At 45.1% G+C, this 27,634-nt stretch overlaps 1 protein-coding gene across 3 annotated transcripts in view; it reads left to right on the forward strand.

Moving 5' to 3' along the window:
* Window positions 1–27,634, forward strand: part of cdk19 (cyclin dependent kinase 19) — a 243,388-nt gene that overhangs the window by 71,750 nt on the left and 144,004 nt on the right. For 2 of the 3 annotated variants that reach the window (XM_033021999.1, XM_033021998.1), the window contains exons 3-4: window positions 89–199; window positions 10,056–10,196. In XM_033021999.1, the coding sequence (XP_032877890.1) occupies window positions 89–199; window positions 10,056–10,196 (252 nt within the window). The remainder of the gene's footprint in view (window positions 1–88; window positions 200–10,055; window positions 10,197–27,634) is intronic. The other variant, XM_033022000.1, reaches the window with a different exon arrangement.

Raw genomic sequence — 27,634 nt, forward strand, 5'->3', positions numbered from 1 at the left:
ATGTACGGCTGATTTATTGTTGTCTGTCTAAGTGTACCGCTGCACCTTTACCAATTATCTAAAATTATTTCAATTTCTTTCCTCCCAGTTGCTGCGAGAGTTGAAGCACCCGAACGTGATTGCCTTGCAGAAGGTATTTCTTTCACACAGCGACAGAAAAGTATGGCTCCTGTTTGATTACGCCGAGCACGATTTATGGGTAAGGACTCTGTCGCTAGAATCTTAAGCACTTGAAATGGGAATATTAGCTGATGAATGCATCCACTTGTAACTCCTTAGAGAAAGAAGTGCCCCTTGTTTCCAAGTAGAAAGATCCACAGAACATATGGTCACAGAACATACTGTCTTAAGGGTCTCGACCCAAAATGTCATCCATTCCTTCTCTCCAGAGGTGCTGCCTGTCCTGCTGAGTTAAGGGTCTGTCCCACTTACGTGTCCTTGGCATGCAAATTACGCGACCTTGTGGTCGCGTTGAGTCGCGATGGTCCTGCGAAGGTCGGGCGCGATTCCATGCGTACGCACAGCCGTCTGGAGCGCGTGACGTCATTTGAAGATGGACACATGTAACTCAGCGGAACCGGCAGCATCTCTGGAGAGAAGCAATGGGTACCGTTTCGTGTGGAGACTCTTCTTCAGTCTGAAAAGAAGGGTCTTGACCCGAAACGTCATCCATTGCTTCTCTCCAGAGATGCTGCTGGTCCCGCTGAGTTACTCCTGCATTTTGTGTCTATCTTCAATTTTCTTGGCCCCGCTCTGGGAGTAGAAGTGGGGGCGGATCAGGACTGCAACGGCCGTGAGCCCCAGGCCGAATTCGGCGATCGTTTGCCTGCTTCTGCTGCTGTTGGAGGTGAGACGTTGTGTCGCCCGAGGGTCTTGGGATTGGCCCACTTTGGCCGTCAGTTACGCGACAGGCCGTTGGCGCACGAAGATTTTGTTCACTACAAATATTTTGGAGCCCCGCGCGATGTTGCGCACAACTACATACCCCTCCGCGCTTCTCAGTGGGACTGGCCCCGCGCGGCCACACAATGCACGTGCGCCTCAACGCGACCACGCGTTGCCAAGGACACGTAAGTGGGACAGGCCCTTTACTCCAGCTTTTAGTGTTATCTTTGATTTAAACCAGCATCTACAGTTCTTTCCTCCACAGAACATATGTTGTGTGGGGTGGCACAGTGGTAGAGTTGCAGCCTTACAGCACCAGAATCCTGGGTTCGATCCTGATTACAGATGCTGTCTTTACAGAGTTTGTACGTTCTCCCTGTGACCTGCGTGGGTTTTCTCCAGGTGCTTCGGTTCCCTCCCACATTCCAAAGACGTACAGGGTTTGTAGGTTAATTGGCTTTGGTAAAATTGTAAATTGTCCCTCGTGTGTTGGACACAACTTGTGTATCGGTGATCGTTGGTCAGTGTGGATGCGATGGGCCGAAGGGCCTAGTTCCACATTGTGTCTTTCAGCTAAATATAAACAGGCTGCTTCGTACGTCAAGCTTGCTCTATTATTTAATAAGATCCTGGCTTTCCTGACTGTAGCCTCAGCTTTTAGGCTTGGGCTACTCAGAACTGAGCAGTATTTGTTCAACATAAAGCTAAGACAATGACCAAGTCGAGCAAGATGGAGACACAAGAACCTGCAGATGCTGGATAGAAGAGTTTGAGCCTGAAGAAGGGACCTGACCCGAAATATTGTCTGTCCATTCACTCCACCGATGCTGCCTGACCCGCTGAGTTCTTCCAGCACTTTGTGTTTTGTGTGCGTCTTGCAAGATAATCCCTTAGCTTTGAAGATCATGACATTGAACAGCATTGTCAGTTTCCACAGGGCTGCCAACTCCCACGCTTTGAGCGTGAGAATCACGCCCTCAAGCAAACTCTCACGCCCTCACGCTGATCAGAAATTTCTCACGCTCTGTGGTGAGACGGGAGAGAGAGGGGTGAGAGGTGAGAGGAGAGAGAGAGGGGAAAGAGAGATGGAGGGGAGAGATAGAGGGGGAGAGAGTGCATCCTGGAGGACAACCAGTGGCTGCTGGAAGTAAGTACCAAGCACTGGGTAGAAACGGTGGAAGATAGTGGCAAATGGGGGTGGTTGGAGAAAGCATCCTGCTTGCCTGCTAGATTTTCACTTACTGTAACTGCAGGAAAAATGTTCCCGATGTTGGGGGCGTTCAGAACCATGGGTCACAGTTTAAGAATAAAGGGGGGGGCCAGTTAGGACTGAGATGGAGGACAAACTTTCTTCACGCAGAGAGTTGTGAATCTGTGGAATTCTCTGCCACAGAATGCAGTGCAGGCCAATTCACTGGATGTTTTCAAGAGAGAGTTAGATTTAGTTCTTGGGGCTAACGACATCAAGGGATATGGGGAAAAAACAGGAAAGAGGTACTGATTTTAGATGAATAGCCATGATCATATTGAATGGCAGTGCTGGCTCGAAGGGCCGATGGCCTATTCCTGCACCTATTTTCTATGTATCTATGCTTGAGTATATGGCAATAAAACTCGATCACTTGATTTTGAAGCATTCATGCATGGTGGAGGTATAATGTAGTCATAGAGTGATACAGTGTGAAAACAGGCCCTTCGGTGCAACTTGCCCACACCCGCCAACATGTCCCAGCTACGCCACCTGCTTTTGGTCCATACCTGCAAACCTGTCCTATCCATGTATCAGTCTAACTTTTTCTTAAATGTTGGGATGGTCCCTGCCTCAACTACCTCCTCTGGCAGCTTGTTCCATACACCCATCACCCTTTGTGTGGATAAAGTTACCCCTTAAAAAGTCACCTCTTAAAAATACTTCATACAAAAAACATTGAAATCATACTTCTACAGTGCATTAAAACATGATTTTAATACATCAAATTTCAAAAAGTTCCTACCCTTGGAGGGAGGACACCCTTCTTCCACACCCTCTCCCCACTCGGTTGCTCCACTCCCTCATCGGGTACCCCCAAGGCCAGTGATCAGTGATCGCACAGCCTCCCCCCTTTCAAAAACGCTCCAATCAAAGGTTCAAAGGTTCAAAGATTATTTTATTGGTCACATACACCTAGGTGTAGTGAAATGCTTCTTGCCATGCAGCACATAAAGAAAGAATACAGACATAACAATAATAAAGAAATTTAAATATAAAAACAATCCAATTTAAAGCGTATATATTGTATTCAAGTGTAAGTTAAAAGACTCGCTGCAGTATGCACCATATTGCACAATTCCAATGGGAGGGGGACACCCTCCTCACACCCACCCCCCTCCCCACCCCCCCCCCCCCCCCCCCCCCCCCCCCCCCCCCCCGGTTTCTATGCTCCCTCGGGCTTGGTCTCTCACAATTTCTCACTCCCAACTCTCACCCAATGTTGGCAGCCCTGGTTTCCATGTCATAAACACCCTCAGGGCAAGGCGTGTCACCACCAAAGATACTAGAGGATCCTCTAGTATCTTCGGTCACCATTGACCAGAAACTTAACGGGACCAGCGTCATAAACATTGTAGCTGCAGGGACAGGTCAGATGTTGACTCTCAAGTGGTGAGTGACTAATCCCTTCATCAGAAAGGCCCATGTGTTTAAGAAGGAACTGCAGATGCTGGAAAATCGAAGGTAGACAAACTAGATATCTGGATGTCACTCTAGATGTCAGCTGATCTACATCGCCTCTAGATCTACATCGGTGAGACCAAGCGTAGGCTTGGCGATCGTTTCGTCCAACACCTCCGCTCGGTCCGCATTAACCAACCTGACCTCCCGGTGGCTCAGCACTTCAACTCCCCCTCCCATTCCGAATCCGACCTCTCTGTCCTGGGCCTCCTCCATGGCCAGAGTGAGCTCTACACCGGAAATTGGAGGAGCAGCACCTCATATTCCGCTTGGGCAGTTTACACCCCGGTGGCCTGAACATTGACTTCTCCAATTTCCGGTAGCCCTAGTTGTCTCCTCCCCTTCTCAGCTGTCCCTCAGCCCTCGGGCTCCTCCTCTTCCTTTTTCCTTTCTTCTCCCCGCCCCCCCACCCTCCATCAGTCTGAAGAAGGGTTTCAGCCCAAAACATTGCCTATTTCCTTCACTCTATAAATGCTGCTGCACCCGCTGAGTTTCTCCAGCACTTTTGTCTACATCAGAAAGGCCCATAATGGGTTAGAAGAAGGGTGGTCACGGGGTTATTAACCTGGATTCCACAAATGTTAGTAGACACAAAATGCTGGAGTAACAGCGGGTGAGGCAGCATCTCTGGAGAGACCCTTCTTCAGACTGATGTCAGGGGAGGGGGCGGGACAAAGATAGAATGTAGGCGGAGACAGTAAGACTGGTGGGAGAACTGGGAAGGGGAGAGGGATGGAGAGAGGGGGAAAGCAAGGGCTATCTGAAGTTAGAGAAGTCAATGTTCATACTGCTGGGGTGTAAACTACCCAAGCGAAATATGAGTTGCTGTTCCTCCAATTTGTGCTGGGCCTCACTCTGACAATGGAGGAGACCCAGGTCAGATTGGGAATGGGAGGGGGAGTTGATGTGCTGAGCGACCTGGAGATCAGGTAGGTTAAGACGGACTGAGCGGAGGTGTTCAGCGAAACGATCGCCGAGCCCGCACTTGCTTGCTCTGACTCTTGCACACGTGTTGATTGATTCTGTTGAATGTTTCCAACTTTTTTTATTATGGAAATGATAATGGGCAAAAGAGACAGCTCTATTCCAGCATTTTGTGTCGATCTCGCACAAGATTCACGAGCATAACCTCATGTGTACGGATGTACATTAGAAAGAAAGGTTTGGTAAACCTGAGGTAGACAAAAATGCTGGAGAAACTCAGCGGGTGCAGCAGCATCTATGGAGCGAAGGAAATAGGTGATGTTTCGGCCCGAAACCCTTCTTCAGACCGATTGGTAAACCTGAGCTGTTTTTATTCAAGTAAAGAATACAGATTGATTTGATAGAAGTTGGTGTCAGCAGAAGTGGGATTGAATACCATTTGTGAACTCTTAAGGGCCTGTCCCACTTGCGCGACCTTTTCGGTGACTGCCGGCATCCGTCATAGAGGGAGTACAGAGAAGGTTCACCAGACTGATTCCTGGGATGGCAGGACTTTCATATGAAGAAAGACTGTACTCGGCTTGTACTCGCTAGAATTTAGAAGATTGAGGGGGGATCTTATAGAAACGTACAAAATTCTTAAGGGGTTGGACAGGCTAGATGCAGGAAGATTGTTCCCGATGTTGGGGAAGTCCAGAACAAGGGGTCACAGTTTAAGGATAAAGGGGAAATCCTTTAGGACCGAGATGAGAAAAACATTTTTCACACAGAGAGTGCTGAATCTGTGGAATTCTCTGCCACAGAAGGTAGTTGAGGCCAGTTCATTGGCTATATTTAAGAGGGAGTTAGATTTGTGGCTAAAGGGATCAGGGGGTATGGAGAGAAGGCAGGGATGGGATACTGAGTTGGATGATCAGCCATGATCATATCGAATGGCGGTGCAGGCTCGAAGGGCTGAATGGCCTACTCCTGCACCTAATTTCTATGTTTCTATGTTTCTATGTAAAGCCTTTAAGGATTTTAAATGCCTTTAAATATTTTGGGTGCCACCTACTCCAGGGATGTGCACACATTTCCATGACTCGGTCTGCTTGTTGTACGTGCTTGGTGTAAGTGCTTGTTGTGTACACAGTTGAAGGATGGAGGCAGGGACAAGGTCAAGCCTTTAACAGAATGAATTAGAAATCTTAAGAAGCACTGGAGGATCCTCGGAGGCACTCTGAATTTCCTCAATTGCCTGAGGCGGTAAAGGCGTTGCCTTGCCTTACTCACGAGTGCTGCAGCGTGTGATGTCCATGTCATATCCTCAGAGATGTGGACTCCCAGATATTTAAAACAGCTCACCCTATCCACAGTATCCCCATTTATCCTCAATGGTGTGTACGTCCTCGGATGATGTGCCCTCCTAAAGTCCACGATCAGCTCCTTAGTTTTTTTGATGTTCAAGAGGAGGCTGTTGTCCTGACACTAGAGTGCCAGATCAGCCACCTCCTCTCCGTAGGCCTTCTCATCATTATCGGAGATCAGGCCCACCACCACAGTGTCATCAGCAAACTTGATTATCGAGTTGGAGCTGAACCTAGCCACACAGTCATGTGTGTACAGGGAGTACAGTAGGGGGCTGAGGACGAAACCCTGGGGCGATCCTGTGCTCAGGGTGAGGGACTTTGATGTATTCCCTCCCATCTTGACTACCTGGGGCCTAGCGGTGAGAAAGTCCAGGGCCCAGGCACACAGGGAGGTGTTGAGCCCTAATTCCAGTAGCCTCTCGGCCAGTCTGGTGGGGACTATCGTGTTGAAGGCTGAACTGTAGTCTATGAACAGCATCCTCACGTAGCCCCCCTTCTGGCTATCAAGATGAGAGAGAGCGGTGCAAAACCTGGGAGACCGCATCGTCCGTGGATCTGTTCGGACGGTATGCGAATTGTAACGGGTCCATGTTGCGAGGGAGGAAGGCGCAGATGCCCAGAGTAGAGGAATTGAGAACCATACGACATAAGTTTAAGATGAGGGGGGAAAGGTTTAATGGGAATCTGAGGTAGACAAAAATGCTGTGGGTGAGGCAGCATCTATGGAGCGAAGGAAATAGGTGACGTTTCGGGTCACCTATTCACACGCACTCACATTTAGGTATATTTTTTTAAGACAATATGAGTCAGCAATGATGTCGAATATCATGCTTTTTTTTGATAAAGTGGTTCGGAATTATTTAAGTTAATCTGAGAGAAGAAATGCGACCATGGAAGTAGAATTCTTAAAATTGAATCGTATGTTGTAACTTAAACCGAACAATAATACCTATTTTCAGCAATGATCATCTGTGTCGATGTTCGCTCGCTATGCTGAGAAAATGCTGTTTTCTGCATCAGATGTGGAACATTTCCTTTTGTTCCGTTGTTAATATTTCTGCTTGTGTAGAACTAAAGTGTATAATAGAAACTTTTGTAATGGGGAATTTTAATGAATGCATCACAGAATGCAAGGCATTTGTGCATTTATTTACAATTGAACAATGAAGTACTGTTCAATTACTCACAGACAGTAACAACGGAAAATGGTGGAAACATTCAGCAGGCCAGGCAGCATCCGTGGGGAAGAGAAACAGAGCTTAACCTTTCAGATGTTTGACTGATGAGCACTTCCAACATTTTCTGTTTTTAGTTTATTTCAGATTTAAAACATCTGCAGCTTTTTTAATTTTCATTGCTCATAAAGGGCCTGTCCCACATACGCCACTTTCTCAGCGACTGCTGGCACCCGTCATAGGTCGTTACAGGTCGTGGAAAATGTTGAAAATCCAGCGGTGACAAGAACAAGGTACGACTCTTTAGGCGACTACTCACGACCATTCAGTCTTCACCCCGCGACATGTCGGCCGGGGTGTCCCCTGTATGGTCGTGAGTCGTCTCCTAGTCACACAAAGAGTCGTAGCGTCTTTCTGGTCGCCACTGAATTTTCAAGATGTTGAAAATTTTCGGCAACCTATGACGGGTGCCGGCAATAGACAATAGGAGCAGGCCATTTGGCCCTTTGAGTCAGCCATTCAATGTGATCATGGCTGATCATCCACAATCAGTACCCCGTTCCTGCCTTCTCCCCATATCCCCTGACTCCGCTATTTTTAAGAGCCCTATCTAGCTCTCTCTTGAAAGCAACCAGAGAACCGGCCTCCACTGCCCTCTGAGGCAGAGAATTCCACAGACTCTTGACTCTCTGTGTGAAAAAGTGTTTCCTTGTCTCCGTTCTAAATGGCTTACTCTTTATTCTTAAACTGTGGCCCCTGGTTCTTTACTCCCCCAACATCGGGAACATGTTTCCTGCCTCTAGTGTGTCCAAATCCTTAACGATCTTATATGTTTCAATGAGATCGCCTCTCATCCTTCTAAACTCCAAAGTGTACAAGCCCAGCTGCTCCATTCTCTCAGCATATGACAGTCCCGCCATCCCGGGAATTAAACTTGTAAACCTATGCTGCATTCCCTCAATAGCAAGAATGTCCTTCCTCAAATTAGGGGACCAAAACTGCACACAATATTCCAGGTGTGGTCTCACTAGGGCTCTGTAAAACTGCAGAAGGACCTCTTTGCTCCTATATTCGATTCCTCTTGTTATAAAGGCCAACATGCCATTCGCTTTCTTCACTGCCTGCTGTACGTGCATGCTTACTTTCATAGACTGATGTACAAGGACCCCCAGATCCCGTTGTACTTCCTCTTTTCCCAACTTGACGCCATTTAGATAGTAATCTGCCTTCCTGTTTTTGCTACCAAAGTGGATAACCTCACATTTATCCACATTAAACTTCATCTGCCATGCATCTGCCCACTCCCCAACCTGTCCAAGTCACCCTGCATTCTCATAGCATCCTCCTCACAGTTCACACTGCCACCCAGCTTTGTGTCATCTGCAAATTTGCTAATGTTACTTTGAATCCCTTCATCCAAATCATTGATGTATATTGTAAATAGCTGTGGTCCCAGCACCGAGCCTCGTGGTACACCACTAGGCACTGCCTGCCATTCTGAAAGGGACCCGTTAATCCCTACTCTTTGTTTCCTGTCTGCCAACCACTTCTCTATCCATGTCAGCACTCTACCCCCAATACCATGTGCCCTCATTTTGCCCACTAACCTCCTATGTGGGACCTTATCAAATGCTTTCTGAAAGTCCAGGTACACTACATCCACTGGCTCTCCCTTGTACATTTTCCTAGTTACATCTTAAAATAATTCCAGAAGATTAGTCAAGCATGATTTCCCCTTCGTAAGTCCATGCTGACTCGGACTGATCCTGTTACAGCTATCCAAATGTTCGGCTATCTCATCTTTTATAATTGACTCCAGCAACTTCCCCACCACCGATGTCAGGCTAACTGGTTCATAATTCCCTTTCTCTCTTCCGCCTTTCTTAAAAAGTGGGATAACATTAGCTACCCTCCAATCCACAGGAACTGATCCTGAGTCTATAAAACATTGGAAAATTATCACCAATGCATCCACGATTTCTAGAGCCACTTTCTTAAGTACCCTGGGATGCAGACCTGGGATTTATCAGCCTTCAGTCCCATCAGTCTATCCAACACCATTTCCTGCCTAATGTGGATTTCCTTCAGTTCCTCCGTCACCCCAGATCCTCTGGCCACTACTATATCAGGAAGATTGTTTGTGTCCTCCTTAGTGAAGACAGATCCAAAGTACCTGTTCAACTCACCTGCCATTTCCTTGTTCCCCATAATAAATTCACCTTTTTCGGTCTTCAAGGGTCCAACTTTGGTCTTGACTATTTTTTTCCTCTTCACAAACCTAAAGAAGCTTTTACTATCCTGCTTTATATTCTTGGCTAGCTTACCTTCGTACCTCATCTTTTCTCCCCGTATTGCCTTTTTGGTTATCTTCTGTTGTTCTTTAAACATTACCCAATCCTCTTGCTTCCCGCTCATCTTTGCTACGTTGTACTTCTTCGCGTTAATTTTTATACTGTCCCTGACGTCCCTTGTCAGCCATGGTCATCCCTTTCTCCCCTTGGAATCTTTCTTCCTCCTAGGAATGAACTGATCCTGCACCTTCTGTGTTATTCAGAACAAGGGGTCACAGTTTAAGGATAAAGGGGAAAACACTTTTAGGACCGAGATGAGGAAAACCTTTTTCACACAGAGAGTGGTGAATCTGTGGAATTCTCTCCCGCAGAAGGTAGTTGAGGCCAGTTCATTGGCTATATTTAAGAGGGAGTTAGATGTGACCCTTGTGGCTAAAGGGATCAGGGGGTATGGAGAGAAGGCAGGTACAGGATACTGAGTTGGATGATCAGCCATGATCATATTGAATGGCGGTGCAGGCTCGAAGGGCCGAATAGCCTACTCCTACTCCTGCACCTATTTTCTATGTTTCTATTCCTAGAAACACCAGCCATTTTTGTTCCACTGTCATCCCTGCAGTCGCCCAAAAAGTTGAGTAAGTAGGACAGGCCCTTAAGTAAAATGTATGTTGTGGATATTGGGATTAAACACCTTGTCACTTTTGTTTTGCTTTCTCAATAGCACATTATCAAGTTCCATCGTGCCTCGAAAGCAAATAAAAAAGCTGTGCAGTTGCCTCGGGGAATGGTTAAATCACTGCTTTATCAAATACTTGATGGAATTCATTATCTACACACAAATTGGGTTCTGCACAGAGACTTGGTAAGCATAAGTTCTTGGACTATCTATAAAAAAATAAACCCTGAGTTGCCATTTATTTCTGTGTAAACCATGAATGTTTTTTAAGTCACTCTCTTGTTCTCAGTCTGGGTTTCCTTGTTCGTCAGAGGGTGGTGAATGTGTAGAATCTGTGGAATTCATTGCCACAGAAGGCTGTGGAGGCCCATGGATATTTTTAAGGCAGAGATGGATAGATTCTTGATTAGTATAAGTGTCAGGGGTTTTGGGGAGCTGGCAGCAGAATGGGGTTGAGAGGGAGAGATAGATCAGCCATGATTGAATGGCGGAGTAGACTTGATGGGCTGAATGGCCTGATTCTGCTCCTATCATTTATCAACTTGCTCGCACGTTGCTGTGAATTTTATGCATTAACGAGTGGTCAGGAAGGTGTCGTGTGGCCACACGCATTTTATTCCATAAAATTTCAGCAGTGTTTGTTTAATTTCATTTAATGTGGTCCTTGAAATATACTTAACAAAAATGTGAAAGTCAATAGGGAGCGGCACAGTAACACAGCAGTGGAGTTGCTGCCTTGCAGCGCCAGAGACCCGGATTCCATCCTGACTACGGGCGTTGCCTGTACGGAGTTTGCACGTTCTCCCCGTGGCCGCATGGGTTTTTCTACCGTGAGCTCCGGTTTCCTCCCACACACCAATGACGTACAGGTTTGTAGGTTAATTGGCTTCAGTAAAAGTGTAAATGATCCTGTGTAGGATAGTGTAAGTAAGTGCACAGGGTTATGGCAGGTCGGAGCGGACTCGGCCTGGTTCTGCACTGCATCTCCAAAGTCTGAAAGTAAAAATAGATTCACGATATTTTTCAATTATTATTTTTGCCTTGAAACAGTAGGTCTGGCAGGATGTATCATAATCACATTGAAGGACAAACCTAAACCCTTCAGAAAAGCCGTTCGTGAATATATGACCTTGGATCTGCTTGTAACAATAGAGATGTTCTCGGTGGCTGGTGGAAATAGTATATTATTGTAACGTCTTGGGACAGTGATCGGGCTGACAACTTTAGATAGATAGATAGATAGATATTTAAAAGGTCATTGTAAGGGCTGTAGTCACAACATGACGTAACTCGAAGCATTCTAGCCTTGACATTGGTATGTGCTGCTAGACAGGTTGTCATAAAGTTTAGTATCTTTTCAGTTTAGATTGTGGCATTAAAAGAAGCTTTAAAAATAAAATATATTATATTAAATAACATAACAAAAAGGGCAGCTGGTAGAGCTCACAGTGCCAGAGACTGGTGGCACAGTGGCACAGCGGTAGAGTTGCTGCCTTACAGCGCCGGAGACTCGGCTTCCATCCTGACTGCAGGTTGCTGTCTGTACGGAGTTTTTACGTTCTCCTCGTGACCTGCGTGGGTTTTCACCGGGATCTTCAGTTTCCTCCCACACTCCAAAGACGTGCAGGTCTGTAGACTAATTGGCATGGTATAATTGTAAATTGTCACTAGTGTGTGTCGGATAGTGTTAGTGTGCGGGGATCGCTGGTCGGTGCGGACTCAGTGGGCAGAAGGGCCTGTTTCCGAGCTGTATCTTTAAACTAAACTAAATCTGGGTTTGATCCTGACTTTGGATGGAATTTGCACGTCCTCTCTATGACCACATGAGTTTTCTCCGAGTGGTCAGGTTTCTTCCCATTTCCCAGATTGTAGGTTTGGATATGTACGTTCATTGGCATTTGTTAAAAACAAAATGCCACTAATGTGTAGGGAGTGGACGACAAATTGAGTAACATAGAATGGGTGATCGATAGTCATTGTGGCCTCGGTGGGCTGAAGGGCCTGATTCAATGCTCTCTCTAAATTAACTAATATTTGAATAAAGTTCCAGTTTAAATACAACTGTGAGCTTAGTAAAAGGTAGACAAAATTTCAGGATAAACTCAGCGGGTGAGGCAGCATCTATGGAATGAAGGAATAGGTGACGTTTCGGGTCGAGGCCCTTCTTCAGATCAGAGATCCTATAGACCACTCCTGCTAAATGCAATGGGCTGACGTGTAGTACGCAACGGAGAGGAACGTGGACCTTTTTTTCATCCATTTCAGTAACCCGACCTGACCCGACCCGACCCGACTCGCAGTGTAATCAACGTTGCGGGGGAACAGTTTGTGTTAATAAATTTAAATTCTGAAAACGAGGAGAAGATTTTTACCAAATAACTTTTATTTTTACGAGGATGTTTCCGTAACTGGCTTCCGTCTCCGCACTAGTTATCCTATGGGATCTTTGGTGCGGAGACGGAAGCCGGTTACGGAAATGGGGCCGAAAATTACACATGAATCTGCCCATGACCGTACTACGTCTTTTTCGTCGAGTGGACCATCTTGCTCGCTGTAGGATCTTTGCTTCAGACTGATGTGGGGGTGGGGGAGGGGCGGGAAGTAGAAAGGAAGAGGTGGAGACAGTGGGCTGTGGGAGAGCTGGGAAGAGGAGGGGAAGGAGGGAGAAAGCAAGGACTCTCTGAAATTAGAGAAGTCAATGTTCATACTGCTGGGATGTAAACTGCCCAAGCGAAATAAAGATCATGTCAACAACATGGCCGTTATTTTTTGGAAATGGTCCATAATGATAGCAGCCTGTTCCCAAATCTGGTTGTGATTTGGGGTATCTTTATTCCTGATAATTCTCAAGGTAAATTTATAAAATGTGTGGGAAGGAACTGCAGATGTTGGCTTTCACCAAAGATAGACACAAAATGCTGGAGAGACTCAGCGGGACAGGCAGCATCTCTGGAGAGAAGGAATGGGTGACGTTTTGGGTCGAGACCCTTCTTCAGATTGAGAGTCAGGGGCTTGTACAATCTGGAGTTTAGAAGGTATCTCATTGAAACATATAAGATTGTTAAGGGCTTGGACACGCTAGAGGCAGGAAACATGTTCCCGATGTTGGGGGAATCCAGAACCAGGGGCCACAGTTTAAGAATAAGGAGTAAGCCATTTAGAACGGAGCCGAGGAAACAATTTTTCTCACAGAGCGTGGTGAGTCTGTGGAATTTTCTGCCTCAGAGGACGGTGGAGGCAGGTTCTCTGGATGTTTTCAAGAGAGAGCTAGATAGGGCTCTTAAAAATAGCGGAGTCAGGGGATATGGGGAGAAGGCAGGAACGGGGTACTGATTGGGGATGATCGGCCATGATCACATTGAATGGCGGTGCTGGCTCGAAGGGCCAAATGGCCTACCCCTGCACCTATTGTTTATTGTCTATTGAGAGGGAGTCCAGAGAGGGAGAAGGGTGAAAATGACAGATCAAAGCGGGTGATGATAATGAAATGTGGAATGGTTCATTGTTAACTGAGGGGATGGTGACAACACGGAATCCAATCAGTAACATTTAATCAGGACAGTGGAACTAGTCGGAGAAATGCAACACCTGTCCCTTCACCTCCCCCCTCGACTCCATTCAAGGACCAAGCAGTCGTTCCAGGTGCGACAAAGGTTCACCTGTATCTCCTCCAACCTATCTACTGCATCCGCTGCTCTAGATGTCAGCTGATTTACATCGGGGAGACTAAGCGTAGGTTGGGCGATCGTTTCGCCGAACACCTCCGCTCAGTCCGCAATAACCTACCTGAACTCCCGGTGGCTCAGCACTTCAACTCCCCCTCCCATTCCCAATCCGACCTCTCTGTCCTGGGTCTCCTCCATTGCCAGAGTGAGCAACAGCGGAAATTGGAGGAACAGCACCTCATATTCCGTCTGGGGACCTTGCGTCCGGATGGCATTAGCATTGAATTCTCCCAATTTTGCTAGCCCTTGCTGTCTCCTCCCCTTCCTTAACCCTCTAGCTGTCTCCTCCCACCCTCCCATCCGCCCGCCCTCGGGCTCCTCCTCCTCCTCCCCTTTTCCTTCCTTCTCCCCCCCCCACCCCCCATCAGTCTGAAGAAGGGTTTCGGCCCGAAACGTCGCCTATTTCCTTCGCTCCATAGATGCTGCTGCACCCGCTGAGTTTCCCCAGCAATTTTGTGTACCTAGTCGGAGAACTACTCTTGCTTTCCTTCTCTCTGTCCCTCCCCCATCCTAGTTATAAAATGTGTGTTGGAATCATTCAAGTGTATAAGTTTGGAGATTGTGTGTGTGTGTGTTGCTTCTCTTTGGCTCTCGGCAGCGTGGGAGCCAGAGAAGCTGCTGTTCTTCCCATGACAGAAATAGTTCAAATATTTCTCCAGATTTTATCTTGTGCGCTCGCTCGCAAGTGAATTTTTTTGGGTTGAATTGTTGAAAACAATGCTTTAAATCTCTTGTACACAAAAGGGTTGAGGGCTGTTTTTTAAACCATCAGGCTAATCTGACAGTTATGGGCCTGTCCCACTTGGGCGGTTTTTCAGCAGACTGCCGGCAGTCGCGTGAAAAACCGGCAACTGGAAACGGCGACTGTCAGAGTGGAACACACACACACACACATTGTTTCCTTCACCAGCCCGTGTGAATTTTTTAGACAGCGCTCTTTTTTAGACAGCGATTGATGATATTTTACTGAGAAATATTCATGGCCACTATCTCAGGACTCCTCATAGCATAACAGGGCAGCACAGTACCGCAATGTTTGCCATGCCAAATTCCAGCAGGAATTGTGCACGTCCCATTTTAGCACTTTGTTTCTGGGTGCTTGTCACCTCAGCACAGTTTTGGCAATTTTGCATTATTAATGAAAGAACCTAAATGGGAGTTAGCGTTAAACGCGATCTGTTTGCAGGCCAAAAAACTGGGTCTTCCAGTTTCTGGGTAGTTTGAAGCAGAACACTAAGTGCTGGAGGAACTCAGTGGGTCGGGTAGTATCTGCGGACAATAGACAATAGACAATAGGTGCAGGAGTAGGCCATTTGGCCCTTCGAGCTAGCACCGCCATTCAATGTGATCATGGCTGATCATCCCCAATCAATACCCCGTTCCTGCCTTCTCCCCATATCCCCTGACCGCTATTTTTATGAGCCCAATCTAGCTCTCTTGAAAGCATCCAGAGAACATGCCTCCACCGCCCTCTGGGGCAGAGAATTCCACAGACTCACCACTCTTTGTGCGAAAAAGTGTTTCCTCGTCTCCGTTCTAAATGGCTTACTCCTTATTCTTAAACTGTGGCCCCCGGTTCTGGACTCCTCCAGCATCGGGAACATGTTTCCTGCCTCTAGCATGTCTAAACCCTTAACACTTATAAGTTTCAATGAGATACCCTCTCATCCTTCTAAAGGTTAGCTGAGGGTAAGGAGACAACGAGGCTTACAAACAGTAATATTTAATCAGGAGGACAGTGAAACTAGTCAGAGAATTAGGATGGTGGAGGTGCATAAGAATGAATGCAGATGCTGGTTTAAACCGAAGATAGACATAAAAAGCTGGAGTAACTCAGCGGGACAGGCAGCATCTCTGGATAGAAGGAATGGGTGACGTTTTGGGTCGAGACCACCTGTTCCTTCTCTCCAGAGATGCTGCCTGCCTCCGCTGAGTTACTCCAGCTTTTTGTGTCTATCTTAAAATGGGGGAGGGACGGAGAAAGTGGGAAATCTGGGGTGTAAACCGCTCAAGTGAAATATGAAATGCGCTCCTCAAATTTGCATTGGGCCTCACCCTGACAATGGAGGAGGCCCACGACAGAAAGGTCAGTGTGGGAATGGGATGGGGAGTAAAAGTGTTTACTAACCGGGAGATCAGGTAGGTCTAGGCGGTGATGTTCAGATACTCCAGCAATTTATAGACAATAGACAATAGAAAATGGGTGCAGGAGTAGGCCATTCGGCCCTTCGTGCCAGCACCGCCATTCAATGTGATCATGGCTGATCATCCCCAATCAATACCCCGTTCCTGCCTTCTCCACATATCCCCTGACTCCGCTATTTTTAAGAGCCCTATCTAGCTCTCTCTTGAAAGCATCCAGAGAACCTGCCTCCACCGCCCTCTGGGGCAGAGAATTACACAGACTCACCACTCTCTGTGAGAAAAAGTGTTTCCTCGTCTCCGTTCTAAATGGCTTACCCCTTATTCTTAAACTGTGGCCCCTGCTTCTGGACTCCCCCAACATCGGGAACATGTTTCCTGCCTCTAGTGTGTCCAAGCCCTTAACAATCTTATATGTAAGATTTAAAAGAGAGTTAGATAGAGCTCTTATATGTCATGGCTATAATTTTGTGTCTATCTTCGGTGTAAACCAGCATCTGCAGTTCCTTCCTACAACTAATTGTTACGTTATGGCGAAGGCCACAGGAGATCATGATAAGAGCATGTTAAAGGCAATTTCTGTGGCAGTCGCGCCAAATGGAAAATGACAAGGATGTACCTATAAAATCGTGCATAAACACAATTGTATATTATTATTATTCAGAAAAATAAGTTTTAAGTGATTATAAATAATTTCTTTGCATGACCTATATCTTTAATACATAGAACAGTATAGAATTTGTATCTCTGAAACGTCAGAGGTTGAGGGTTTATTCAAATTATGAGAAGCATAGATCGGGAAGATAGTCAGAACCTTTTTCCTGGTGTGGAAATGTCTCTATGGTGAGCTTTATGGTGAGAGGAGGAAAGTTTAATTGGCATAAATGCATAGAAAATAGGTGCAGCAGGAGGCCATTTGGCCTTTCGAGCCAGCACCGCCATTCATTGTGATCATGGCTGATCATCCACAATCAGTAACCCGTGCCTGCCTTCTCCCCATACCCCTTGATTCTGCTAGCCCCAAGAGCTCTATCTAACTCACTTTTAAATTCATCCAGTAATTTGGCCTCCACTGCCTTCTGTGGCAGAGAATTCCACAAATTCACAACTCTCTGGGTGAAAATGTTTTTTCTCATCTCAGTTTAAAATGGCCTCCCCTTTATTCTTAGACTGTGGCCCCTGGTCTGGACTCCCTCAACATTGGGAACATTTTTCCTGCATCTAGCTTGTCCAGTCCTTTTATAATTGTATATGTTTCTATAAGATCACCACTCATCCTTCTAATTTCCAGTGAATTCAAGCCCAGTGTTTCCAATCTTTCCTCATATGGCAGTCCTGCCATTAACCGGGGATTCACCTCGTGAACCTACGCTGCACTGCCTCAATAGCAAGGATATCCTTCCTCAAATTAGGAGACCAAAACTGTACACAGTACTCCAGATGTGGTATCACCAGGGCCCTATACAACTGCAGAAGGACCTCTTTACTCCTGTACTCAAATTTTCTTGTTATGAAGGCCTACATGCCATTAGCTTTCTTCACTGCCTGCTGTACCTGCATGTTTACTTTCAGTGACTGGTGTACAAGGACACCCAGGTCTCATTGCACTTCCCTTTTCCTAATCTGACACCATTGAGATAATAATCTGCCTCCTTGTTCTTGCCGCAAAGTGGATAACCTCACATTTATCTACATTATACTGCATCTGCCATGCATCTGCCCACTCACTCAACCTGTCCAAGTCACCCTGCAACCTCCTAGCATCCTCTTCACAGTTCACACTGCCACCCAGCTTGTGTCATCTGCAAATTTGCTTAGTGTTACTTTTAATTCCATCATCTAAATCATTAATATATATTGTAAATAGTTGCAGGCCCCAGCACCGAGCCTTGCGGCACTCCACTCGCCACTGCCTGCCATTCTGACAGGGACCCGTTTATTCCTACTCTTTGCTTCCTGTCTGCCAACTAATCCTCTATCCATGTCAATACCCTACCACCAATACCATGTGCTCTAATTTTGCCCACTAATCTCCTGTGTGGGACCTTATCAAAGGCTTTCTGAAAGTCCAGATACACTACATCCACTGGCTCTCCTTCATCCATTTTACTTGTCACATCCTCAAAATATTCCAGAAGATTAGTCAAGCATGATTTCTCTTTCATAAATCTATGTTGACTTGGACTAATCATTTTACTGCTAACCAAATACCCCATTATTACCTCTTTAATAATTGACTCCAGCATCTTTCCCACCACCGAAGTCAGGCTAACTGGTCTGTAATTCCCCGTTTTCTCTCTCGCTCCTTTCTTGAAAAGTGGGATAACATTAGCTACCCTCCAATCCACAGGAACTGATCCTGAATCTATAGAACATTGGAAAATGATCACCAATGCGTCCAATATTTGTAGAGCCACCTCCTTTAGTACCCTGTGATGCAGATCATCAGGCCTTGGGGATTTATCAGCCTTTAGTTCCATCAGTCTACCCAATACTATTTCTCGCCTAATGCAAATTTCTTTCAGTTCCTCTGTCTCCCTAGATCCTCTGTCCTCCAGTACATCTGGGAGATTGTTTGTGTCTTCCTTAGTGAAGACAGAACCAAAGTACCTGTTCAACTCTGCCATTTCCTTGTTGCCCATAATAATTTCACCCATGTCTGCCTTCAAGGGACCCACATTTGTCTTTACTAATCTTTTTCTCTTAACATACCTAAAGAAGCTTTTACTGTCCTTCTTTATATTCTTGGCCAGCTTACCCTCGTACTTCATCTTTTCACCCCATATTGCCCTTTTTGTTACCTTCTGTTGTCTTTCGAAAGTTTCCCAATCCTCTGGCTTCACGCTACTCTGTTATAAACCTTTTCGTTTAGTTTTATTCCATCCCTAACTTCCCTTGTCAGCCACGGTTGCCTCTTACTCCCCTTAGAATCTTTCTTCCTCTGGATATAGAATTAATTGGAATAAAAGCGAAATCATGCCAATAACAAAATTCAATTTACATACAATACAACAATCCCCTTTTAAAATAGTTAAAGATAAATTTAAATACTTAGGAATCTATGTAACTAAGACATATACCTCTTTATTTAAACTAAATTTCCCACCCTTACTGAATAAACTACATAAGAATATTCAATACTGGAAAACACTCCCCATTTCTATACTTGGGAGAATTAATGCTATAAAAATGATTTTTTTACCGCAACTGCTGTACCTACTTCAATTAATTCCGATATATATCCCAAAAACTTTTTTCAAAAAAGTCGATTCCATTGTTACAAGTTTTGTCTGGGATTATAAGAATCATAGAATAAGTAAAAAACATTTATGTAAATCAAAGATAAATGGAGGTTTGGCTTTGCCAAATTTCTTATTTTATTTTTGGGCAGTCCATATTAAAAACATGAATTTCTGGCTGGAAGAAATGGATCAACAACCAGATTGGCTAATGATGGAAAAGGAAGACTGTCTACCTTTTGAAATTGGACCGATCATATTTGCCCCCACAAAACTGCACAAAAAAACCTATAAAGAAAACCCCATAATACATAGTGGAATACGAATTTGGAAACAAATAAAAAAAGATTTAAAATTGAATAATATACCACTCTGCCTTCCCATTGTAAATATTCCTTTATTCAAATCATCCTTTATGGACAAAGGTTTCACACAATGGAAAAATTATGGAATCAAAAATATAGGACATCTTTATGGGAAAGGTACTTTTCTTTCATTTCAAGAGTTACAACAGAATTATGGACTGCACTCAAATAATTTCTTCAGATATCTACAAATTAGAGATTATGTTAAATCTAATACACAAGTCTACAGGAATAGGGAATCAGAAATTCTTGATGAATGTCTGAACAAGCATCCTAATACTGAAAAACTAATAGCTTATATTTATAACACCCTACTAAATAACGAGGTACCACAGACCGAACCATATAGATACAAATGGGAAAATGAAATAGGTCACCCTATCACGAAAGATATGTGGGACGAAAGTTTACAACAAATACATCAATGTTCATTAAATGCCAGACATACTTTAATACAATTCAAGGTCTTACATAGACTACACTACTCTAAAATAAAAATAAATAGAATCTTCCCACAAATCTCTCCTATTTGTGATAAATGTCTACATCTAGAGGCTAATTTAACACATACGTTTGCAAACTGTATAAAACTTAAACATTTCTGGACTGATATTTTTGAAATAACTTCAGAAGTTATTAATACAAAACTGGACCCAGACACAAAATTAATAATACTTGGAATATCAGAACAAAGCTTAACACTCACAACAAACCAAAGAAATTTCCTCAACTACAGTATAATAACCGGGAAAAAATTAATATTAAAATTTTGGAAAGGCCCTACAACCCCCACAATTAAAATGTGGATTACGGAAATGTCGGAGACCCTATACTTAGAAAGAATTAGACTTGTCTTAATGGACAAACAAGATCTTTTCCATAAAATTTGGGCTCCATTCATTAACTATCTGAAGGGATAGATTGGCACAGCACGAGGACCCAACTGAAACTTGAACTCAGGAACAGAGGAAAAGCTATACTTTATAACCTACGAACCTATCTCCATTGATGTATTACAGGTAACCCATTCCACCTCCCTTGTTTTTCTGTTGTGTTCTCTTTTTCCCTCTTTCTATAAAAAATAAAAACACAACAGAAGCAGAAGCAATTGATAATAGAAAATTTTAATAATGTATGACTGATGTATATGAAAAGTTTTTTTACTATAATATGTAACTACATTTTATAATATGTCTACTTCTAATAAATAAGTAAATAATTTTTTTTTAAAAATCTTTCTTTTTGGAATTAAATCATCCTGCATCTTCTGGATTATGCGCAGAAATTCCTGCCATTGCTGTTCCACCGTCATTCCTGCTAGGATCCTTTTCCAGTCGACCTTGGCCAGCTCCTCTCTCATGCCTTCATAGTCCCCTTTGTTCAACTGCATCACTGACACTTCTGATTCCCTATCAGATTGCAGTTTAAAACATCATATTATGGTCACTACCTCCTAGCGGTTCCTTCACCTTGAGTTCCCTTTCATCTGTTTCATTGGACAACACTAAATCCAAAATTGCCTTCTCTCTGGTCGGCTCCATTACAAGCTGCTCTAAGAGGCATTCTCGGAGGCATTCTACAAACTCCCTTTCTTGGGGTCTAGAATCAACCTGATTTTCCCAGTCTACCTGCATATTGAAATCTCCCATAACCACAGTGGCATTACTTTTGTTACATGCCAATTTTAACTCCTGCTGCAACTTGCACCCTATATCCAGGCTACAGTTTGGGGCCTGTAGATAACTCCCATTAGTGTCTTCTTACCTTTACAATTCCTCAATTCTATCCACAGTGACTCTACCTTGTCCGTCCCTATGTCACCCCTCGCAAGGGACTGAATTCCATCCCTCACCAGCAGAGCTACCCCACCTCCTCTGCCCACCTGCCTGTCCTTTCTATAGGATGTATAACCCTGCATATTAAGTTCCCAGCCACGACCCTCCTGCAGCCATGTCTCTGTAATCCCCACAATGTCATATCTACCAATCTCTAACTGAGCCTCAAGCTCATCCACTTTACTTCTTATACTTGGCGCATTTATATATAATACTTTAAATCCATTACTCACCTCACCTTTCACATCGATTCCTATTTCACTTGGCCATACTCTCCTATCCCTTTGTGAGCTTTCTGTCTCGTTAATTCTGGTGTCTTTCTTAACTTTTCCTATACTCTCTTTCCCTTTAACTCCATCCTTGTATTTCCAATTTGTCTCCTTCCCCCCCTTATTTAGTTTTAACCCACCTGTGTAGCAGTGGCAAACCTGCCTGTCAGAATGCTGGTCGCCCGCCTGTTAAGGTGCAACCCGTCCCTTTTGTACAGTTCCCCCTTACCCCAATACAGATGCCAGTGATCTAAGAATCTAAATCCCTGCCCCCTGCACCAGCTGCTCAGCCACACATTCAGGTCCTGTATCTCCCTGTTCCTGCCCTCACCAGCACGAGGAACTGGAAGCAAACCAGAGATAACCACCCTGGAGGTCCTGCTTCCGAGCTCCCTAAAGTCACGCTGCAGAATCTCTTTCCTCTTCTTCTCGACGTCATTTGTGCCGACATGCACTACCACTTCCGGCTGCTCATCTTCACCCCTGAAGATGCCCTGTAATCGGTCCATGATACAGTGCGTAAACAGGCTCTTCGGCCCACCGAGTCCGCACCGGCCAGCGATCCCCGCACATTACACAATGCTACACTGGGGACTATTTTTACATTTATACTAAACCCAATAACCCACAAACCTGTATGTCTAGAGTGTGGGAGGAAACCAAAGTTCTTGGTGAAAACCCACACAGGTCACGTGGAGAACGTACAAACTATGTACAGACAGCACCCATAGCCAGGTCTCTGGCGCTGTAAGGCATGGGGGAGCCACTGCGAGTGGGGTCGGGTTACTGTAATTGATGAAAAAAAGGCTCACGTTCCGCTCCGTTGCGTACTACACGTCAGCCCATTGCATTTAGCAGGAGTGGTCTATCTTGCTCCGCTATAGGATCTTGGCTTCAGACTGTACATGGGCAGGTTGGGCCGAAGGACCAGTTTCTGAGCTGTATAAAGGGCCTGTCCCTTGTGGCGATTTTGCCGGCATCATATCTGTGTTGCCGAAAGATTTTGAACATTTCAAAATCCAGCGGCCACAAAAAAATGTTGCGACACTTGAAAAAACACCGCGCGTCAATACGTCATCACGCCGCGCCACCGTCATGTCATACGTCATCACGCCGCGTCAAACGTCGTAACGCCGCATCACACCACGGATTTTTCGGTGACCTGATACGTCAGTCAATGATGCCGGCAGTCGCCGAAAAAATCGTCAAGTGGGACAGGCCTTTAACTCGATGTCCATATCTTAAGCACAAGTAGAGAACAATGATTTCATTTTGATTAGGAAACAATGTGAAAAGACTACCTGAACTTTAAATGTGCTATCGACTACGTCTTTTTTGTTTTGCTATGAAAGTTGAAAATTGCAGTTTGCACATATAAGTTCTTGTGAAATTCTTTAACAATAGTCTATTTGTCCTATTCAACAGTGGAAGTACTGATCCAACACAATGACAAGTCGTGTAATGTGATGTGTTGTCAGTGTGCTTCCAGCAACCTATTAATCAGTTGTTCTCTTATTTAGGTATTCTCTTAATCTATTCATATTGCTTTGTAAATTGTTTCTGCTTATAACGTTACCGATTTTTATATGTTTGGGATACAGGTATGTGGCTATCTAAGTCATTTAAAATTATAGAGAATAGTTCTGGCCTCAACACAGATCTGGGGTGGCACGGTGGCGTAGCGGTAGAGCTACTGCCTTAGAGCGCCAGAGACTAGCTTCGATCCTAACTACAGGCGCTGTCTGTACGAAGTTTGTGCGTTCTCCCCGTTACCTGCGTGGATTTTCTCTGAGATCTTCGGTTTCCTCCCACACTCCAAAGACATACAGGTTTGTATGTTAATTGGCTTGGTGTAAATGTGAAAATTGTCCCTAGGGTGTGTAGGGTAATGTTAGTGTGCGGGGATCGCTGGTCGGTGCGGACTCAGTGCAGAATGTAACTAGTCATTACTGTAGCAACGTTTCAAAAAGTATTCAGACAAGTTTGACCGACATTTATGTTTCCCTGTCAGTTCATTCTTAAACAATCTGAATATTTTCAAGATATTCAAACTCCTTTGTCTAGAAATTCCATCACACAATGCCACAAGAAATGATGCAGTACTGCTGAAAATTGGTTTCAGCTGTTTTGGAACAACATTGTTGGCCTTTATAACAAGAGGAAGTCGAATATAGGAGCAAAGAGGTCCTTTTGCAGTTGTACAGGGCCCTAGTGAGACCACACCTGGAGTATTGTGTGCAGTTTTGGTCCCCTAATTTGAGGAAGGACGTTCTTGTTATTGAGGGAGTGCAGCGTAGGTTTACAAGGTTAATTCCCGGGATGGCGGGACTGTCATATGCTGAGAGAATGGAGCAGCTGGGCTTGTACACTCTGGAGTTTAGTAGGATGAGAGGGGATCTTATTGAAACATATAAGATTATTAAGGACTTGGACACGCTAGAGACAGGAAACATGTTCCCGATGTTGGGGGAGTCCAGAACCCGGAGCCACAGTTTAAGAATAGGAGTAAGCCATTTAGAACTGAGACGAGGAAACACTTTTTCTCACAGTGGTGAGTCTGTGGAATTCTCTGCCTCAGGAGGCAGGTTCTCTGGATGCTTTCAAGAAAGAGAGAGCTAGATAGGGCTCTTAAAAATAGCGGAGTCAGGGGATATGGGGAGAAGGCAGGAACGGGGTACTGATTGGGGATGATCAGCCATGATCACATTGAATGGCGGTGCTGGCTCGAAGGGCCAAATGGCCTACTCCTGCACCTATTGTCTATTGTTCTATTGTTCTATTGCAACCATTTCTGGTTGTCATAGTGTTCCTTAATTTTTTTGTCTATCTTTTCTTCTCTCTAACACGTTTTTGGTGACATAACACTGACACGTATGAAATCAATAACTTGCATCATTCCTCTGCAGCGTTTCTCCCCCAGTTGTTATTTGCTCACAGAACAACCATGTTATATTCATCCCAATGCATAGGAGGCAACTGTTTTAAACCGAAGACAGGCGCAAAATGCTGGAGTAACTCAGTGGGTCAGGCAGCATCTTTGGAGAAAAGGAATAGGTGACGTTCCGGGTTGAGACCCTTCTTCTGGGAAAGCCACTTCCATAGAAATGCACATTTAAAGGCTATCACTCAAGCAGCATTCTTTGGACTCGATCTTCTTCTTGTCGAGTCCACACGCAAGATTACAAGTTGTTCAGCCAGAGCTGGACATACTTCTCGGCATCTGCATACAATGGTGTCTGTCCTGTCGCTTCTTGTGCATGGCGTTGGTGGAAAGATTGGTGGAAACAGGGCCGCGACGTGAACGCTCTTTCCGTGACCCCTCTGGACTGGATGAGATTGTCACCTTTCTACAACCTCCAACACGTGAGGATTTTTCAAGTGACTGGATTGCTGTGCTCCTGGAGGTCAAGGTCAGGATCACACGCGGCTTAGTCTCAGGATTAGTGTAGCTTCTTGTTGCTACTTACCTCTGCTGCTTCTCAGTTTGACACAGTACATAGAAACATAGAAACATAGAAAATAGGTGCAGGAGTAGGCCATTCGGCCCTTCGAGCCTGCACCGCCATTCAATATGATCATGGCTGATCATCCAACTCAGTATCCTGTACCTGCCTTCTCTCCATACCCCCTGATCCCTTTAGCCACAAGGGCCACATCTAACTCCCTCTTAAATATAGCCAATGAACTGGCCTCAACTACCTTCTGTGGCAGAGAAGTCCACCGATTCACCACTGTCTGTGTGAAAAATGTTTTTCTCATCTCGGTCCTAAAAGACTTCCCCCTTATCCTTAAACAGTGACCCCTTGTTCTGGACTTCCCCAACATCGGGAACAATCTTCCTGCATCTAGCCTGTCCAACCCCTTAAGAATTTTGTAAGTTTCTATAAGATCCCCCCTCAATCTTCTAAATTCTAGCGAGTACAAGTCGAGTCTATCCAGTCTTTCTTCATATGAAAGTCCTGCCATCCCAGGAATCAGTCCGGACGAGACCCAAACGCCATACCTAGTATAGAAGGCATTAACCTTTCCTTCACGGATGGGTGGCGCAGTAGTGGGGTCGATCCTGACTACGGGCGCTGTCTGTACAGAGTTTGTACGTTCTCCCCGTGACCGTGTGGCTTTTCTCTGGGAGCTCTGGTTTATTCCCACACTCCAGTGATGCACAAATAAAACTCTAAATTGTCCCTCGTGTGTGTCGGATAGCGTCCGTGTGCGGCGATCGCTGGTCGGCGCGGACTCAGTGAGCCAAAATGCCTATTTTCACGCTGCATCTCTAAACTAAACTAATATCAAATTCAAAGGTAGACAAAAATGCTGGAGAAACGCAGCGGGTGAGGCAGCATCTATGGAAGGAAGGAAATAGGTGACGTTTCGGGTCGAGACCCTCCTTCAATTGTGTTACCCCGGTGTGCAAGCTGGACAATATTCACGTCCATACAGATACCTCTCTGGCAACTTCTTCTGTGAGTACATGGTTTTAATCATATCGGGTCTGTGGAATTCTCTGCCTCAGAGGGCGGTGGAGGCAGGCTCTCTGGATGCTTTCAAGAGAGAGCTAGATAGGGCTCTTAAAAATTGCGGAGTCAGGAGATATGGGGAGAAGGCAGGAACGGGGTATTGATTGGGGATGATCAGCCATAATCACATTGAATGGCGGTGCTGGCTCGAAGGACCAAATGGCCTCCTCCTGCACCTATTGTCTATTGTCTATTGCCTCCCTGGCACCTATGAACAATGCTATTTTAGAAGGCCATTAGAAGCAGATTGACTGAAGGGCATCCGTGGTGTGTTATGATCAATGGTATTAACAGAATCCAGTCTACAATGAACATGAAGACCAGTGGTTTCCAATTCTGTACTTGATCACCTAATTCTCTATCCAGTGAAATGAGGGTGAACCGGGGTAACGGCTCCAGCGCCTTCACGGTCGGCTGCAGGAGGCATCCCCGGGACACAAAGATGGCCGGGTGAGGAGAGGAGAGGAGAGGGTCGTCGGTTCACGGGACCTGTTTCAGTACATTGAGCGTGCGGGCCCACCTGACTTTAGACTTTGAATAACGGCGGCAAAACATGGCGGTGCCTGCGTGTGTAATAAAGCAAAAATAATCTCACTGTGCAGGAGATAAAAGTTCAGTGTGTCCATAGACCATATATATATATATACATATATACACACACAATGAATAAATAGATAAAATGCAATAGTAATAAGACTGTTATAGTTCAGAGTTCGTTTGATGGCGAGTTTAATAGTCAGATGGTTGTGGGGAAGTAGCTGTTCCTGAACCTGGATGTTTCAGATTTCAGGCTCCTGTACCTTTTTCCCGATGGCCACGGAGAGATGGGTGTGTGGCCAGGATGATGTGGGTCCTTGATGATGCTGGCTGCCTTTTTGAGTCAAAGTATTCAACTCTCTTTGACCGACCAATTTGCTAAATGATGTCCCTTCATGCGCCCTTTCAGCGCCCTATGTGTGGCAACTATTTGCATACCTTGCAAGCAAAGAATTTCACCGTGACTTGTCACATGTGACAATAAAGTGTTAATTAATTAATTCAATCAATATGCTCGATCATGTGAAGAAAGGAACTGCAGATGCTGGTCTATACCAAAGATAGACACAAAATGGTGGAGTAACTCAGTGGGTCAGGCAGCATCTCTGGAGAAAAAGGATGGGTGATGCTTCGGGTCCGCACCTTTCTTCAGAATGCAATTGTTAAGTTATGTTTTGGTCATCACTGTGACCAAAGCATAAGACCAGCGTGGCCGGACACCATAAGACCAGCGGGCGGTTACCAAACCCCGACAGATAGAGTGGATGTGGAGATATTTCCACTAGTGAGTGAGTCCCAGGTGAAGTAAGATGGAACGACTGATTTCCTTCAGTAGAGGGGCAGAGGGTGCAGAACTATATCCTGCACTCTGCATCTTCCCCTTTGCACTAACTATTGTACTTAAATGTAACTTGATTCATGTACAGTATAGTATCAACTGATCTGATCTGCTAGTGAATGTGGAGAGGATGTTTCCATTAGTGGGAGAGTCTAAG

The sequence above is a fragment of the Amblyraja radiata genome, chromosome 5, assembly GCF_010909765.2.
Source record: "Amblyraja radiata isolate CabotCenter1 chromosome 5, sAmbRad1.1.pri, whole genome shotgun sequence".
Lineage (NCBI taxonomy): Eukaryota > Metazoa > Chordata > Chondrichthyes > Rajiformes > Rajidae > Amblyraja > Amblyraja radiata.